At 55.6% G+C, this 17,522-nt stretch overlaps 4 protein-coding genes and 1 non-coding gene across 5 annotated transcripts; 3 read left to right on the top strand and 2 right to left on the bottom strand.

Annotated features, from left to right (window-relative positions):
- Positions 1–956: 956 nt before the first annotated feature.
- On the bottom strand, positions 957–1,572 carry DICSQDRAFT_174977 (uncharacterized protein; the record flags this gene model as incomplete). Its single annotated transcript, XM_007370849.1, has 3 exons — positions 957–1,325; positions 1,385–1,459; positions 1,510–1,572. 3 exons carry the CDS (start codon positions 1,570–1,572, stop codon positions 957–959), a joined length of 507 nt encoding a protein of 168 aa, XP_007370911.1.
- A 3,056-nt stretch (positions 1,573–4,628) lies between these two features.
- DICSQDRAFT_93738 (glycoside hydrolase family 15 protein) lies at positions 4,629–8,870 on the top strand. Its single transcript, XM_007370850.1, has 33 exons — positions 4,629–4,766; positions 4,826–4,853; positions 4,914–4,932; positions 5,043–5,110; positions 5,165–5,233; positions 5,286–5,299; positions 5,347–5,381; positions 5,439–5,924; positions 5,983–6,038; positions 6,101–6,124; positions 6,177–6,361; positions 6,427–6,500; positions 6,559–6,622; positions 6,699–6,712; positions 6,772–6,838; positions 6,900–6,933; positions 6,996–7,012; positions 7,066–7,093; positions 7,148–7,162; positions 7,219–7,232; positions 7,291–7,308; positions 7,372–7,379; positions 7,434–7,464; positions 7,516–7,524; positions 7,585–7,615; positions 7,672–7,680; positions 7,734–7,761; positions 7,836–8,032; positions 8,097–8,168; positions 8,231–8,313; positions 8,375–8,447; positions 8,511–8,602; positions 8,671–8,870. The coding sequence occupies exons 1-33, from the start codon at positions 4,678–4,680 to the stop codon at positions 8,732–8,734; spliced, it is 2,115 nt and encodes a 704-aa protein (XP_007370912.1). The 5' UTR covers positions 4,629–4,677; the 3' UTR covers positions 8,735–8,870.
- A 243-nt stretch (positions 8,871–9,113) lies between these two features.
- On the bottom strand, positions 9,114–9,184 carry DICSQDRAFT_t201. Its single transcript has one exon. It is a non-coding gene; the product is annotated as a tRNA-Gly (tRNA).
- Positions 9,185–10,509: 1,325 nt separating this feature from the next.
- DICSQDRAFT_157940 (acetoin reductase family protein) lies at positions 10,510–11,974 on the top strand. The gene is made up of 8 exons (XM_007370851.1): positions 10,510–10,935; positions 10,998–11,043; positions 11,100–11,240; positions 11,321–11,455; positions 11,512–11,576; positions 11,639–11,729; positions 11,795–11,802; positions 11,865–11,974. Exons 1-8 carry the CDS (start codon positions 10,660–10,662, stop codon positions 11,895–11,897), a joined length of 795 nt encoding a protein of 264 aa, XP_007370913.1. The 5' UTR covers positions 10,510–10,659; the 3' UTR covers positions 11,898–11,974.
- A 6-nt stretch (positions 11,975–11,980) lies between these two features.
- Positions 11,981–15,547, top strand: DICSQDRAFT_141321 (cytochrome P450 monooxygenase pc-3). Its single transcript, XM_007370852.1, has 14 exons — positions 11,981–12,993; positions 13,159–13,229; positions 13,284–13,313; positions 13,400–13,436; positions 13,499–13,558; positions 13,622–13,634; positions 13,688–13,756; positions 13,803–14,272; positions 14,324–14,561; positions 14,616–14,630; positions 14,683–14,813; positions 14,877–14,992; positions 15,103–15,282; positions 15,341–15,547. Exons 1-14 carry the CDS (start codon positions 12,576–12,578, stop codon positions 15,377–15,379), a joined length of 1,887 nt encoding a protein of 628 aa, XP_007370914.1. The 5' UTR covers positions 11,981–12,575; the 3' UTR covers positions 15,380–15,547.
- The last annotated feature ends 1,975 nt before the right edge of the window (positions 15,548–17,522 follow it).

Consider the following 17,522-nt stretch of genomic DNA (forward strand, 5'->3'; position numbering starts at 1 on the left):
CGCCGGTACGACGCTCATCACTATGTTGCCAGGATTTGTGTAATCCTATGTGCGCGCCACGTCAGATCGAGAGGCGGCTTTCGACCCACGCCTCAAGGCATACAAGTTATACATTATCGACTTTGATCGTTCGCGCAAGCTCGACTTGAAGCCTGGTGTCCAAGGCGCAGTTGCTTTGCCAGAGACTGTGTGCCGTCATCCCAATGGCATCACGCACCTAGATCCGTATTCATGGGACGTCTACTGTGCTGGAACTCTGTTCCTCGAGTACCTGGAGGTGCGTTGCGTCGCAATACCACCATGTAGTTGACTGATGACGGTATCGCAGACCATCGTTGGCGATAAGCCGCTGCCCCGTATAGTGGACAGATTTGCGCAATGGTTGATCGGTGATGAGCGTGGTTGCAGCGGTGTCTGTCGCTGCCGCCCTACGGCACATCGAGCCAGACAGGTGCTGACCATAGTGCGGTGGGTAATCAATGCCTCAGAACGTTGCGATGACATCTTCTCCGCGGTCAGCATGATACGTAGGCGACAGTCTTCGACTGCTCAGGACAATGGACACCTATAGTCCGCGAGATCATGGGATGTCGCTAGCCGTGCTATGCCGTATACATTCACTATTATTCCAAAGACTGCATGCATTAGGAAGCAATATGGACACGACAATAGACCTCAAGCTTCTTATCAGGCAGATCCCACCAATGTGGACAATGAGTTCACCTAAGCGACGAAATGATCAACTTGCAGCACTGCGTTCAAGCATCTTTTGCGACAGTCTGATGAAATTGTTTTTATATATTGTATACAGAGCAACAAAGTCTTAAAAAGCAGATCGCAAGGGCGAGTACGGGTTGCACGTCTTGATAGTGATTGGACGAAGGTGAGCGAGATCGTCAGTGCTGAGCTCATGAGCACCGGGGAAAGTGATGAGACTTACCGACACCGACGTCTCTTCACTGATTGAGGTCATATTGGGCCATGACGGCTGTGGGGGAATCCCGGTATCTTTCGAGTGCCCTTTTCAGACCCTCTCTGTTGAGCTGGGTGTTAGGAGACGGGTTCAAAACCCAGATTGGAACCGGAGCCGCATAAGTGGTGCTGATCTCATAATTGATCCATGGTGGGTGCGCAGTTTGCGCGGAACCAGGCAACTTGATGAAGACGCAATCGATCTGCCCGACCCGAAACTTGCCAGTTCTCGAGGTCCGTGCATCGTAAGTCACGAAGACTTCTGGGAGTTCGTCGACCATACCAACGATATGACCCGCAATATGCTTGAGAACCGGGTCAGTCATGATGCCAGCGGCTGTCTGTGCAAATTCCTGGCGGTTCGACGAGTCAGCGGATTCTACAGCCCGAGAAGTAGTGAAGGAGTACATACAAAGGCAATGGCGCACAAGAAGAATAAGTCGCAAAGATGGTAGTTTGCCACGAAGTCGGGATGATTCACCGTCAGCTATATAGCCGTGAGCGTAGGCTTACGGGTTTCAGCTCCGATCGCGATACCTGAGACCCTGTGCCCTGGAAGCGGAGACCACCCGAAGGTCCATGAATCATATGGCTTTCCATCTAGGAGGACGATTCTGCTTTCCAATGTCTAGACAAAATCGCATCGCATTTGACGGCGGGGATCCGGCGGCAGTTGGGTTACAGCGGTATAGCAGGATTCCTAGGATGGTGCCACGGGTTGTGCCATCCATCATGCTTCTATTGAGGCCGCCCGTCAGACTCGTGTAGGACCGAAGCTTGATGCTTCGGAGCCTCAGGTTGCAAATTCGAGGAGTACAATCAGTTCAATCAGTGGGTGCTCAGAAGATTTGACGGCGTACCGCGGGATGTCATAAAATATTCTAATTGTCTGTCTTCAATGGAGACCGTCTCACGGGTCAGGCGGAGATTGAGTCCTCTCCGGCTTCGCATCTGCCTTGCCACTCGTCTTTTTCCCTTCCGCTTCGCAGACGTAGACCTCAGCCGCTTAATCAGTTATTCACTACCAAAGAATGAAATGCCCAGAGAAAGATGACCCCACCACGGCGATAATCGTTCCGCGCCGGCTATTCCTAGCGTTGAGATGATGAGCGAGCGAAGTTCCCCCTTCCTGCCACTGCGCCCGCCATCCGAGGATCACATGGAACACAAGATACAGGCTTGCTTATTCGAGTGAGGTAGTCGCGATTCGTCCCAGCTGCCGCACGCACGCTACTGATTCCTCATCGCGCTCGAAGTCCGCTGCTTCAGGTCTAGCGGGTCATCGATGCTTCGCGCCACCGGCGCCCGCAACGCGTTCACACGCCGTCCCAATCTGGCTGATGACGAAACTGCTTGTTGTTTTGACTCGACCGAAGATCGACTGCTCACTGATAGAAGATGAGTCATGGCCGTTCTTCCGTAACAGAAAGAGGATGTACGTTTCAGATAATCTACAGGTGTGAGTACATTAGCGTCCGTGAATAATGGGGTGGCGCGCCGCCGGGTTGTCGGTCAGTCCTGGGGCAGTTCTGCTCGATGCTCTGAATGAATCCTCTACGGGAAGGTCACACTTCTGAGATGAAACTCAACGAGCATGCCTCATTAGAAAGATTAGAAGACACTACATGCCGGTATCAGCATAGGATCCGTGTAGACGGGTAGACTCGTGGGTAGAGAACATAGAACAGCGAGACCAATGGGGGAATGCGACAAGTGACAGGAAGGCAGAACCAGTGCTCTGTCTTTCGAGCAGATGCAGAGATCGTGGAAAGTTGAGAGTTTCGGTCTCTCGCGATCACCGGGAGAGCACCCAGCTTACGCTCGTCTCGTATGCGATGGCGCAGCGGTAGACACGTGAATCACGTCATACCTTGTGAAGTGGTTCGTTCCGACAAGGTGCTGGCGATCATGCCGCGACTTGACGCAGTGAACATGGTGTTGAATCCAAAGCTCAGCTCAATACTGGATGTCATTGACCAAATTCTAGAGGTCAGTTGAGATCAATTCTATGCGACGTCCTGGCTCACGTACAACGTGATCTCAGGGAGTGGCGTATCTGCACGACCAGCGAATCGCCCATATGGTACGTATTCATGTTTCACGTCCTGATCAGCAAGCTCAGTAGACTTCTTCGATTCAGGATCTATGGGATGGCAATGTCCTCGCAGCAACGGAACAAGAGGCACGTCGCGTGGAGGCTGGACGGGTTTATATCATCGACTTCGACCGGTCGCGGCGACTCCCGCTGAAGCCCGGTGTTCAAGGCCCTGTGTCTCTACCCGACACCGTCTGCCGCCACCCTCCTGGCATCACGCAATTGGATCCTTATTCTTGGGATGTGTACTGCATAGGAGACATGTTGCGCTCTTATCTGCGGGTAGGACTGTTGACCGAGGAATTCTCACTGACTACTTCCTCCAAGGCTATGTATCGCGAGAAGCCTATTGCTAGTATAGCTCGCCTATACGTGAATTGGCTGATTGGCAATGAACGTGGATGCAAGGCCGCCTGTCGTTGCCGTCCAACGGCGCATCGCGCGAGGCAGGTGCTAACTATAGTGCGATGGGCAAACCTCGTATCTGAGGTTTGCAGGAACGTCAGACATTATTGGATCCTTCCTGCTGGTAAGCAGCCGGTCTCTCCAGCTCGAAGCTTGTGAGACTCGTATCTTGATATGTTGGAGCTATTGGTGCCATTTGCTCACGGGGACTGAGACACAAGCAGATGTATCATTTGTTACACTGATTTCTGTAAAGACGCCACACTAGCGTGAATGCAGTACGTACAAGGGGAGTGGCGAGGGGGGAGATTCTGTTGTGACCATCGTGAGGTTGCCGTGAAGTCGATTCGGCTTGACTGTCCCCCGTCTGACATCAAGATGGATATTCTTGGTGGACAGGCGTCTACCTCAGATGGTAGTATCCTTGTGCCCTGGAGACCGCCTACAGAATTACAGAACGTGCGTGTTTGCATTTCAGAGGACGGCACCTTGCCTTTTACAAAAGATCACAGTTGGTTCGTCTCTATCAGATGTCGAGTTTTCTGGGTGGGGTGATAGTAGGGTCACGCTTCGAGTGAAGCCGTTCGCAAACAGACGACTGCGCCGGACGACGGTCGGATTTCTGCGAGATAGCAGCTTCGGGAGTGAGATCGTAGTGCGGTTCCTCGAGGAGGTCGGCGGCCGGTCACTGGGGGTTTGGAATCGGTTGTGAGCTCCCTCGTGGAAGGAGGTGATATCGAGCTTAGAGACCAACTTGTTTAGATCTGATCCAATCCGCGAAACAAGAAGGAACCCCGCATGCTCAGACTGCTCACGGTGTTCTGGGGTTGTCTGGGGCTCACAAGACTGTTGAAGAGGACTGGTATCTGCTGAAGAAACCGGCAATTGAAGATAAGATGTGACGGGACATGGAGAATTGTCGTGGTGCCGCCGACGCGCGCAATACGTCATAGATATCGAGTTAAAGACGAAGACTGTCTGCTTTGTTCGAATGGCGTCCATAAAAGATGAGGGTGGGAGTCATTGATACTCCAGTGAGACGGTGCTGGTGGGAGGCGGAGCACGATCACGTGGGGAAGCTGCGCGTATGGCCGGGGCTGAGGCCGACTGCGAGCCCTGCGACGGTGAACCCTGCGACTGCGAGCCCACACTCGCTCCCGCCCGCGACTTATAAGCCCAAGCCCAAGCCCAAGCCCACGCTGACGATGTCCCAATCCGCATCCACGTTCGCGATGAACGTCTGCCAGCCCAACCCCGAATCCAGAGACTATCTCCCCATCGCCGACCATGGCTTGTGAGTCCCTGCCCACCCCCTCCCTCCCCTCGAGTCTCATTAACACCCCCTTCGTGTAGAATTGGCAACCTGCGCACCGCTGCCCTCGTATGTCCCCTCCTCATCTATCAGCCCTAATCTCTCACCCCCTCCTGCTCTCCATCCCAGGTCAGCATCGATGGTTCCAGTCAGTCCCTTCCGCCTCCCTTCTCTTCTCCCGTCCCATCCTTCTCTTCCCCAACCCCGCCATCATCCCGTGTGTCTTCCCATCACGTATGCCCTAATATCCCCCCTTAGTCGAGAGCTACTGTGTCCCCAACTTCGACTCTCCCTCTGTCTTTGCCCGCATCCTCGACAAGGACAAGGTCCGTTTCAATCTCGTTCAGTACACCATGTACCCCTCATCTCGCCCAACTTAGGGTGGCCATTTCTCCATCACCCCAATCAAGCCCTTCACCACCAAACAGAACTACTTGCCCAACTCAAACGTAGGGCCTCTCGTCTGTCCAGATCACCTGCCTTCTCACTTGAACCTCGCAGATCCTCCAAACCAAGTGCATATCGCGCCACTCACACCAGACTCCCACTGACCTCCTTCCAGGTTCCTCAACGAAGAAGGCGTAGCCACCGTCACCGGTCAGTCTCATCACGCCCTGCGCAAGCCTCATCCTTCGAGCTCACCCCCCTCCTCAGACTACCTCCCCCGCCAGCCCAGCAGCGCCACCGCCCGCCCGCTCCTCGCATGGCTCATCCGCCGCGTCGAGGTCATCCGCGGCACCATGCCCCTCCGCGTCGAGTGCGCCCCCGCCTTCAACTACGCACGCTCCCCCCACACCACCGACATCGACATCGACACCTCCGTCGCCGCCGCCGAGCCCGCAGACTCCCCCACCGCCCCCCACCACACCGCCGTCTTCGACTCCAAGGAGGCCAACCTCAAGCTCGACCTCCGCTACGTCGCCGAGCACGTCCTCGACGACCTCCCCGACCCGGAGGTTCAGTTCCACTACCTCGACCTCGAGCACAAGGGGCACAAGGGCAAGGGCGTCTGGACCGAGATCACGCTGAGGGAGGGCCAGGTCCTCACCTTCGTCCTCCGCACCCCGCCGGAGGTCCACTTGCCCGCTCAGGCCCGCCCGACGCACAAGACCGCGAGGGAACTGGGCGTGCCGTACGACAGTGCGTTGGTCATCGCGCGCTCAGAGATCCCGATTGACGCGAGAGCTTGGTTGCACAGAGCTTGTCGCGGGCGCGTCGAGCCTCCGTCCCCGGGATGACCCGATCTTGACCAAAGTGCGATCTCCTCGTCCTCGTTCTCTCGGCATCACACTGACGCTCCATTACTACCTTCGTAGGAGCTTTTGCGCGAACTTCTCGAGGTGCGCACGCTGCCGTCCCGTACAACCCGTCCCGCTGATCGACTCCTCACAGCAAACGAACAGGTACTGGACGTCCTGGATCGGCCGCTCCACCTACTCCGGCTCGTGGAAGGAAGCCGTCAACCGCAGCGCGCTCGCGCTCAAGCTCCTCATCTACGAGCCCACTGGGGCGGTCATCGCGAGCCCGACGTTCAGCCTCCCAGAGTATATCGGCGGCACGAGGAACTGGGACTACCGGTGCGTCGGCGGCCGCCGTAAGCTCTGCTATTACCGTTTCTCAGAGCTGTACCGCGGTCCTATAGTGCCTCTTGGATCCGCGACTCGTCCTTCATCCTGTACGCACTCATCCGACTTGGGTTCACCTATGAAGCGAACGGTGCGCACTATTCGCGTGTATGATCGACTTGTGCTTTGATACACCCGTGGCCCTACAGCGTACATGGAGTTCATCTTCGAGCGCGTGCGTACGCGGGATCCGGACGGCTCGCTTAAGATCATGTACGATTGATCTTCTCCGGACTGCTCGGGTCTCCGCTCACACTCGCGTTGCTTCGGAATGGTCCACGCCACATAGGTACACTATTCACGGTGAGTCGGTTTGCAAGCGCTTATACGCCCGGCGTGGCTGACGTTAGGTCGCGACGTAGGTGAGAAAGAGTTCCCGGAAGAAGAGCTATGGCACCTTGATGGCTACAAGGGATCGAAGCCCGTACGGTGCGCCTGTGTCCTTGGAGGCGTCACGAGTGGCATCGTCTGATACGGCTGCGCGTTCCAGAATTGGGAACGGCGCAATAGATCACGTACAGTTGGTGTGTCTCCGTGCGCGCTCCTGCTAGCATCCGGGCTCGCTCATGCACCCCCTGTTCACCAGGACATTTACGGCGAGCTGTATGTATGCGCCTCTCCCTCATAGGCCAGTGCTGATGGAGATGCTCCTACAGTATGGATTGTATATACCTCTCACAGAAGGTGAGTTCTGTCCGTCTTTCTCGACTTTCAAGCATTCAAGCGTTTGCGCCATAGTTTGGACGCCCCTTGGTACGTCAATCATATGGATCTATATTCGTATCTGCGGCTGATCCGTTCGAGGAAAGGGGTACGACACTTGGTGAGACACCCACTAGGGATGCACATCCCTGCGTTTTGCTGATAGCCGTTCATCCCAGGGTCGCCGTGCGCGAGATGTATGTGCAAAGTCGACCAAACGATGATTGAAACGATTCCTGACGGACGTGTCGTCTTTTCAGCGTAGAATGTGAGCAGTCAGACTCTGAGCGGGGTCCTCACACCTAAGCGCTATTCGATGCAGTCGTCATCGCACATGTCGATGAGCCGGACTTGTATGTTTGTCCTGTCTACTCCGCCCTCTCATCGTACTGACCGTTTCACAGGTCCATATGGTGTGTTTGTCCATAAATCCTCATCCCTAACGAGCTATTGAACTATCGTAATGTCTCCAGGGAAGTCCGGAACCGCCATAGACACTTCACGGTAAGGATCACACCCAAGCACTGCAACAAGATGCTAACCACAGTGCGGTCTCTCAGTATTCGAAGGCAAGCATTCATGCTCATTGATAACGGTCGACATCGACGCTATCAACATCTAGGTCATGATGTGGGTCGCGATCGACCGTGGTAAGTCGTCTCTGCTCTGCATAGCGGGGATCTGTGCGCCCCGCATTCATCGATGGTACTGACTTATTCATTAGGCATCCGACTCGCAGAGAAGCGCTCTCTCCCGTGCCTGCGTCGCACTGCCTGGTACGAGGCACGGGACCGGCTCTATGAAGACATCATGCAGAAGGGGTACAACAAGGAGAAGCAGTTCTTTGCGCAGAGCTACGAGGACCTGGACATCCTCGACTCGTCGCTGCTCATCATGCCGCTCGTGTTCTTCTCTACGCCCGTAAGCGACCTGCAGCGATAATTGGGCTTCGCAGCAACGCGCATGCTGATCGCACTGGTTACAGGCCGATCCGCGCTTCTTGAATACGCTCAAGGCTGTTTTGATGTCTCCCGAGCGCGGTGGTTTGACGTCGAATGTGAGTTGGGCCTCTTGTACATATGTATTGCGCTCGACAAGCTCATAGTAACACGGTCGCAGGGTCTCGTCTACCGCTACGATGTATCAAAGACGGACGACGGCGTCGGCGGAGAGGAGGGCACCTTCTGTCTCTGCACCCTCTGGTGAGCTGCTATCGACGCGTCTGGTTGTTTCTGTTTGTGTTTTTATGTTGCGTGCACTCAGGTGCATTGAGGCGCTCGCCCGCGCAGGGGAGTACGACAGAGCGATGCTCAACAAGGCCGTCGCAATGTTCGAGGTGCGTTCTCGCTCTACAGGGGCACACCCTCCGCAGACCAGTGACCTCAGTCGAGATACACAGGACTTCCTGCAATACGGCAACCATCTTGGGTTGTGCACGGAGGAGATCTCGGCCGCTGGGGACGCGTTGGGCAACGCCGTCCAAGGGTTCACGTACGTCGTCCTTGGCTGCCCAGTGGTTTCTTGAGAGTGGTGTGATAACCCTGTGTTGGCACCGCTAGGCATGTCACGCTTATCTCCGCTGCATACAATCTGTCGCGGATGGGCGCGAAGACAAGGGGCTGAAAGCTCTGCCCGAAGGTAGGAAGCAGTGTATCAGAAGTCAGGGGATCCGCCTGTTGCGCCACTCCATGTATGTGTATTGAGACCTATCCGTGTACCACGTTCGGCTTCGATTCCCCAAATCGCAACTATGATTCCTCGAAGCTTCGGCGATGTCATCTGCTAAGGTTCAAATTGCGATGAATTCATGATCGGAGTTCTGTGTTAGAGTGTCTGTGAACACCTTTGCCCCATGGAAGAAACTGACTAGATGAGACTGGTCACTTTCGGGCAGCTCATAGGGACACATTCTTTGCTCTGCGCGTATATGCACAGTAAAGCCCCCTAGGTGAACTGATTCATCTACGGAATTGGCAAAACAATTACCCGTTGAACCCAATAATGCATTGAGGGGGAATCGAACCCCCGGCGGGTCGATGGCAACGACCCAGGTTACCACTACCCCATTAATGCGTACTGTTGCGGGGTCTCAAACTATGATATACAGTGATGAACGGCTCCTTGGGACACCATGGGTCCTTGGGACACTACCCAATTTGCCGCTCCCCTCCCAATGCACTGACCAGAAATAATTCATATATGTATATAATATCCTTGCACCTGTACCGCCCCTGAATTTCAGGTGATCAGACGGATTCATGAAGTCGCTACCCCGATTTTTGTAGAGGAAATCCTGAGAAAAGCAATTGTGTGACTGAATCAGGACAAGATCATGCATGCTTATGATGACTGATTCTCTTAAAATTGGCTATGCATAAACATTGCATTCATAACATCCTGTTCCCAGCGTTTTGAGGTGATATTCGAAGGGAGGGCCTGGATACTCGTTTCAACGGTGGGACAAGTGGTCCCTCGCTCGTTGGGCCGGGCGTTTATATGTCAATTACCCATATCGGGCCTCGGCTAACGTCGGCTAGAAGCGTTCTCATCTCTACAAGGAAATTAAGCGCTTGTCCCAAGGACCCATGGAGGCACGCCGCACGATAACGGAAAACTCACAACAGTTCCTTCGATCTGGTTCATACGCCCTTGGTTCATCCCACAATTACAGGTGAGCATACTTCATGTGATGCTTTATATAACTACCTACTTCGATTTGAACAGAAGGGACAGGGATCGGCATAATACAGGGACCACGATTTGACTGTCCCAAGGACCCGTTAATCACTGTATGTGCACAATAAATACCGAGAGGGGTTACACACGTCTTAACACTACTTCTTTGCCACGCTGACTAAATATGTAAATATCACCCGCCGGGCACTGTCCACTCGGACTATCAGACTTAGCTTGTGGCTGCATCTTCGTCTAGTACTTTGCCGTGGAATACATACCGAGTGCGCATTCTTAAGGATTTGATGTAGATCAAAACCTGACGTCATTTACTTGTCATACACTCAAATACTCGAGAGTATGAGGTGCAACATGGAAGTGGTGACGTTGTTTGTCACAGGTTCGTCATATGATGGACACAACCGATCGACTCACGGTCAACGGCGCGTGCTTGCTGGAGTTTTAGTCTAAGGGACTAGGTGGTCAGGTGCATTGGACTTAAGCAGATGACCGCTCATATGGCCTGATGGCTCTCCCGCTCGTGGTCTTTGTTGCTGCTAATTAGCGACATTTGATGGCGAGTGGACGCACGGGGGTAAGCTCCTTGTCGGCTCGGCCGCCACGCCAGACCATATGACGAGACGGTAGGCCGTTGTCTCTTGCGCGTCGGTATGTCTTCAGCATCAGCATCAGCATCTCAACCGCGCTCCATGGTCGATGTTTCCACTTTGAACATTTGGGCACCCGCGCTAGAGGACGCACTAGAGGGCGCCACAGAGGATGCATTCCGGATAGAAAAACGAGACTGAGAATCTTGCGTCCTAGTCATCAAGCCTCCCATCAAGCCTCCCATCCTCCCCCACCAGCAATCCAGCATGAGCGCGCCGACGTCGAACGAGAAGCGGGTCGCAATCATAACCGGGGCCGCCGAAGGCATCGGACGAGGCATTGCGCTTCGGCTTGCCAAGGACGGCTACGAGTTGGGCCTGTTCGATCTGCCCAGGTCGAAAGACCGGCTAGAGGAACTCGCGAACACGTTGCGGAGCGAGCACAAGACGCGGGTCGCGACCGTCTTCGGGGACGTCTCCAAGGAAGAGGACGTGAAGCGGCTGGTCGACACGGTCGTGCAGGAGCTTGGGTCGCTCTACGCGGTACGAGATCGGCCTGCTTCCACCCGAGGGACGCGTTTGTGCTGAGTCGGGGGTGCTCGTAGATCGTCGCGAACGCGGGTGTGGCGATCAATCGTGTCCTGCATGAGAGTATGGCCCGCCTCCCATCTGCCTTTGGTTAGAGCTCAGTGTGACCATCCTGCCAGCGCCCACCGAGGAACTCGACCGACTGCTCAACATCAACGTCAAGGGAGTGTGGTTCTCGTACAAGTATGCCGCGATCCAGCTCATCAAGCAAGGCAAGGGCGGGCGCATCATCGGCGCGGCGTCCATTGCCGGCAAGAGAGGTACGGATTTCCACCCTTTCCGCTGCAGTACTAGTGTGCGTGTGCACTCACGATGCTCCGTGGCTTGCCTGCGTTCGTAGGACTCCCGCAGCACTCCGCGTACTGCGCGACGAAGTTCGCCGTCCGGGGTCTGACCCAAGCCGCCGCACTGGACTACGGCCAGTACGGAATCACGGTGAACGCTTATGCCCCTGGTACCATCGATACCCCGCTCCGTGCGTCTGCTGTACCTGCGCCCCCTCTGAAGAATGATTGACGTATTTCTGAGCAGTCCAGGAGATTGACGACTATCACAACAAAGTTGGCGGACAGCCCAAGGGCGCGTGGAAGAGCACGGTAAGTGCTCGACGGCATACCTTACTACGCCGCTGGTCGAGTGCTGAACGTATACTGTGCAGTTCCAGAACTCGCTTGGACGGATCGGGCAGCCTAGTGAAATTGCCGGTCTCGTGTCTTTCCTTGTGTCCGACGATTCGTCCTATGTCACCGGTGAGTATCTGCAGGCGTGGAAGGTGTGGGAACGTTCTCATCTGGCTTTCGTTCATTCTGCGCAGGGCAAACTGTGAGTGCAGCCCTGGCTTTCTGTGACGATCGTGGACCGTGCTCTCATACGTCTCTTCGCAGTATATCGCAGATGGAGGGATACACTTTGACTGAGAGCGGATGAATGGGCTGTAATAAGAATCTGCGTCTGTATGTTAGTAAACGTGTTGAAATGGACGGGACGAAACTGGGCAGACAGGAATCGGCGAACATGCGGATGGGTATGGGAAACAATCGCCGAACTCGAGGACGGCCATTGTGATCCGTCCCGATAAGTACGCTTGCTGATCCAAATCGGTCTTCTTGTGCGTGTGAAGGGAACGCCCGAAGTCGCTCAGTCAGGTTTCTCCTAATATCCCCGGCCTTTAGTCTTGTGCGGAGCGTCGATAAATGCGCGACTTTTGGAATGTGCCCGGTTGAGTCCTGGATCGCCTTGAGAGATGGCCCGCTACCACTATACATTCACGGCCATGAGTAGCGGATCGCGTCGAGAACGCTAACCGGAACGATCAAGACCTGCAGTCACTTGTCGGCTCCGGTCGGAGCGCAATGGAGAGGGCGGAGGGAGGGATCGTCGAATGTTCGCGTTGTGCTCGAGCGTTTGGGACGCAACATACGGTATGAGCATTAACGATGGAAACGCTGGGGGCAATGAGCGGTGACCCCGTGGGCGGTAGGGCGTCTGCGGAGGGTGCGATGGTAGCGCTTGCGGGGGACACACGCAGCAGCACGCTTGTCTTGTCCAATTCCGTGAGGTCGGGCTAAGAGGCTGTCATCTTCCAATCACGAGCCATGGCCTACCCGGACGTCGCGCTCACCGAGCCCCTCCCTCCGCCCTCTCCCAGAGTAGCTGCTCGAACAGTCACCAGTCGCCCACCGACCCCCACGATGCCGCCCTCACTCCCTCCGGGCCCGCGCTATCTCCTCCGCCAGCTCCCCAGCATCATCTTCCCCCCTGCCATCGCCCACGGCCTCCTCCAGCTCATTTCCGCCCACCTCTCCCGTCGTCCCCCTTCGTACTTGTTCATCCTCGCCTACGTGCTCTCCTGGCCGCTCGCCTTCACCGCACTCGTCCAATGGCGTGCTTGGAAGGCCAGGCGCGATGCCGCCGCCAGCGGCGCCCTCATCCCCCAGGAGGTCGACCACAAGTTGCCCGGGAGCGTCGATCTCATCGTGAGGATGTTCCAGGAGGACGCGAAGATGTACCTCGGTGAGTTTCGCGACATGATCGTTTGTCAGCGGGACCAGTGCTGTCCCTGCGCCAAAGGAGCTCTAGCCAGCGTCTAGAAAGCGAGACAGTAGAGGCTCTAGACATTGGACGTCCAAGGCATACGCTCACCGAGCGTCTTCTTCTCTCCCCGGTGGCTGTGTGTAGTCGAGAACTTGTTCAGATATACCGAAAAGTACGGCAACACGTTCAACTTGAGGGTCCTGTTTGAGGATAGGGTACGTGCCCATTCTTGGCGTCCTCGATATGCCCAATCCTGATCCCAAGCGTAGATGTTTACGTGCGAGCCCGAGCATATCAAGGTATGTGGTCGTCGTGTACCGCGAACTCGGGTATGGTTGCGAGAAGCTCAAGATGAAACCTTGTTTCCTCGGGCCGGCCCGCGCAGACGATGCTCGCGACTGAGTTCACCCACTACGAGAAAGGTGAGAATCCCATTCGTCGTCGATATGCAAGCTCCCGTATTGAAAGGCTGGGGTCGGGACAGGACCGTTGCTCTTCGGACAGCTGAATACGCTCCTCGGGTCTGGCGTGTTCAACTCTGATGGTGTGTCCTCTTGTATGACCTGATTGATGCGCGCGTCCACTGACTTGACCCCCGTACACAAAGGCGAAATGTGGAAGTGAGTGTTGTTCACCATGCGAATTCCACGAAAGGGTGCTGAGACACGTCAAGATTTCACCGCACAATGACCCGTCCGTTCTTCAGCAAGGATAGGATCACGCATTTTGACATTTTTGATAGGTATGGTTCTAGCATCTGCCCCTGCGTCCACAGCTAACCTCTTCAGGCATGCGGAGCATGCGCTCAACAAGGTGGCCTCCCGCCTGAAGGAGGGCGTCCCCGTCGACTGGCAAGACATCGTGTCGCGCTTCACGATGGACTCTGCGACAGAGTTCCTCTTCGGCAAGGACGTGCGCTCGCTAGACGCGCCCATCCCCTACCCGTCCACGTACCGTGGTCCCAATGCAACCCGGGCGGACAAGTCGAGCGTACACCCCGCTGATCGCTTCGTGCAGGCTTTCCAGAACGGGCTGGAGGCGACGGCGATACGCGGACGGTTCCTGCAGTCGTGGCCGCTGTTCGAGTTCTGGGGCGACAAGGTGGAGGAGCACCTCGCGGCCGTGCACGAGTTCATCGACCCGATCGTGGGCGAGGCGCTCCGGAAGAAGGCGGAGCGGCAGCGTGTGGAGGAGGATATCGAGAAGGACGTGCGGGACGACGAGACTTTGCTCGAGCACCTCGTCAAGTTCACGGACGGTGAGTTTCGCTGGAGCGCGAAGAGTGGGACGCACGCTGACTGGGGAACAGACGGCAAGGTGCTCAAGGACGAGACGCTGAACATCCTCCTCGCCGGACGGGATACTACTGCTTGCACGCTGACGTTCGCGGTGTTCGCGCTCGCGGAACATGCGGACGTGCTGAGACGGCTACGTGAGGAGGTGCTGGACGTGGTCGGGCCGTCAAGGCGGCCGACGTACGACGACATTCGGGAGATGAAGTATATGCGCGCATTCATCAACGAGGTCCTGCGCCTGTATCCCCCAGTGTGAGTGCTATCCGCGATATGTCGCGTACAATTTGGCTCACGCGGAGAGCGCAGACCACTGAACTCGCGGTAAGCAGCCCACAGGCGCTCGCTATGGCTGCGCTGACATGAGCTTGTGAAGGTGCTCGATCCAGGGCATGACCTGGAAGAACCCGACGGACGGGCAACCGGATTGGTACATCCCGCCCCGCGTCCGGTGCCTCTACTCGGTTCTGCTCATGCACCGCAGGAAGGACCTTTGGGGCCCAGACGGTTCGTCCGCCTCCCGCTCGCCCATCTGCGCCACACACGTCTGACGCCACAGCCGCCGAGCAGCTCTCTCGTTTGACCCTGACAGGTTCATCGACGACCGCGTCCAGAAGTACCTCGTCCCCAACCCGTTCATCTTCCTGCCCTTCAACGCAGGCCCGCGCATCTGTCTCGGCCAACAGGTCCGTCGCCGCCGCTCTCACTCTTATTGTCGAGCGTTCCTTGTCTCTCCGTCACTACGGCGCTCGACCGTTCCGAGGACAATTGGCTGATGCGTGCCTGCATTCTCCAGTTCGCCTACAATGAGGCGTCGTTCATGCTCGTCCGCCTCCTCCAGCGCTTCTCCGACATCAAGCTGCGCCAGGACGCCCACCCGGAATCGATGCCTCCGCCGGGCGTGGAACGGAGCCCGTATGCGGTTGATGGTCTCGAGCGCGTCTGGATGCGGAGTCATCTCACGACGTACGCCAAGGTATGTTTGAATCTGCGCTTGACAACCGCGATAGCTATTTGTTCACCTAAGTCTTCAGAACGGGTTGTGGGTCGAGATGCAAGAAACCTCCGCCTAAACATGAACGACTTGCTGATGTGATGTGACCACGCGTCTCAAGTATATCGTATTAACGCTTTACGCAACAACACGAGACAACAGAGGACCGTTCCGTTGTGTGTACATGTAGACTTGTAAGCTGTACCGCCTCGAATGTGGATCAGAAGTTCAGTATCTATCATAATCACCAGTTCCTTCGCAATCTTCACCAGCTAAGTCACCATTTTTAGCTATCGCTTATGTGGTCCGGTGCCTCTGGAACGAATTTTCCCCGACTTATTGTCAGCGTGCCTCATGCAGTCATGCCTCTCTGTGGCGGCAACGTGGGCCACCTAAGTTAAAGCTGCATATCGTGGTGTTCATACGAAACCCATCCTGCCGCTCCTCAGCATGCCTCATCCCCCCTCGGTTCGATTCGAAGTGAGAAAAAGGGTACTTCCAGCACAGCAGTATCTGGTCGACGGAGGATTGGCCTACGAATTCGCATATAACGACTGCCGAAAAAGGTGCATCAGTTTCATCAACATCGGCCATCTCCCATCAGACGGCTGTGATATGGAGGTGTTCGACGTCGGACCGGCCAACGATGTTGAAAATTTGTGGCGAGACTGTCCTAGAAGAGTCGCTGCGGACTCCGGGACCGAGCCTCCCACTCTGGAGGATCCGTACTCGTTCGTCAAAAATTTTGCGGAATCTGACAGGTACCCTACCTTCGCCGCAATCTCGACTGGGTCCCTGTTCGAGCGGAACGTGGGGGAATCCTGGTGCTTGAGGCCCAATGTTCTCCACGCAATTAAAAAGGCAGTGGATACAGGCCGTCGCCAGCCGCCCTACGTTTGTAACGACAAGTTACAGTACATCTGGCTTGGCGTAGGAGACCTCGATCCAGTATGCGAAGAGAGCAAATTTGCCTTGCAGCTGGCGGAGGCGATGTACCGCTACGCCGAGATAACAATCGTCCTCCCTGAGGGAATCACTGGCAAACGGGACCAGCCACCCCAATCGGCAAGGTTGACAAACTACCTTTGTCGCCCAAGCTCTCCGCTAGAGCTGCTCTCGTCCAAAGGCGACTCCATCTGGGTGCTGGACCACTCACCATCGAGCTCTACCTGTGATGGCGTCAACAATTGCCCTGGTCTTCAAAAATTCGGCATCATATGCAAGGCTGAGCTGCGGTCCTTGCCTAGTGGGACATCGCCTGCAGATGAAAGACGTCACTCCATTGAAACCTCTACAGCTCACGGCTACGGCGAGCGGAAATCGTCCGAGCGCGGGCACAGTGCTGTCACTCCGCGTCGAGCATGCGGAGACCGCACAAGCTGGTTTGACACTGTCACGATACTGCAAGAGGCTATCAATGCTGTCGAAGCCCAACGAGGAACCCTTCCTTGGGCGAGAGCTGCCCTGCGCTATGCTGCAAAGGTCGCGCCAAGAGACAGCAGCGTCTTAACCTCCAATACCATCCTAGCATTAGTCCAGGACATAGGTATATGCGAGGGCAAAGGTCCGAGATCTGACGTCACGTTCACAACCACGCAACTCAAAGACGACCTCCTCAGAGAAAGTGCGTTCTTGCACTTGGGAAAGCCCTTCCTGAAACATTTGAAGTTCACGTTCACCGATTTTGGGCCGCTGGACCCTCTTCGACAGCCCCATCTCAGCCCGTGGAGACAGAGAAAGGCGCAGAAGACGACGGAAGCTCATATGTGTGGGTGGATATTGGGTGTGATCCAAGTCTGGAGTATACACCACAATCACTTGGTGCGCCAAGAGCACCCTCGAGACGGCGCCGCAGGAGTTAGTTCGTCCTTATCTCCTAACTGAATACGATGAAGGGATGATGCATGCCATCTCATGGGTATTGGAAGTAGATCTACGAAGACCCCTGTCATTATGTATGGCGTAGAACGAGACACTTAGCTTCAGATTGATGCTCTTGGCTGAACGAGGTAGTGGTACATAGCATCCCTTCTCAGGAAAGGAAGTGGAAGCGCTAAGACTGCTACTGAACGCTACAACTCCTGGTGGCTCAAGATTCTGGCATTCGCGGGAATTTTTGCTTCGTCATGGTACCGTCATGCACATACTCGATTTTCCCCGGCGCAAACGTCGCATTGGCGATGCACGGTACACAGTCCTTGGTTGTGGGACACGACATCATA

This window comes from Dichomitus squalens (genome assembly GCF_000275845.1).
Source record: "Dichomitus squalens LYAD-421 SS1 unplaced genomic scaffold DICSQscaffold_78, whole genome shotgun sequence".
Lineage (NCBI taxonomy): Eukaryota > Fungi > Basidiomycota > Agaricomycetes > Polyporales > Polyporaceae > Dichomitus > Dichomitus squalens.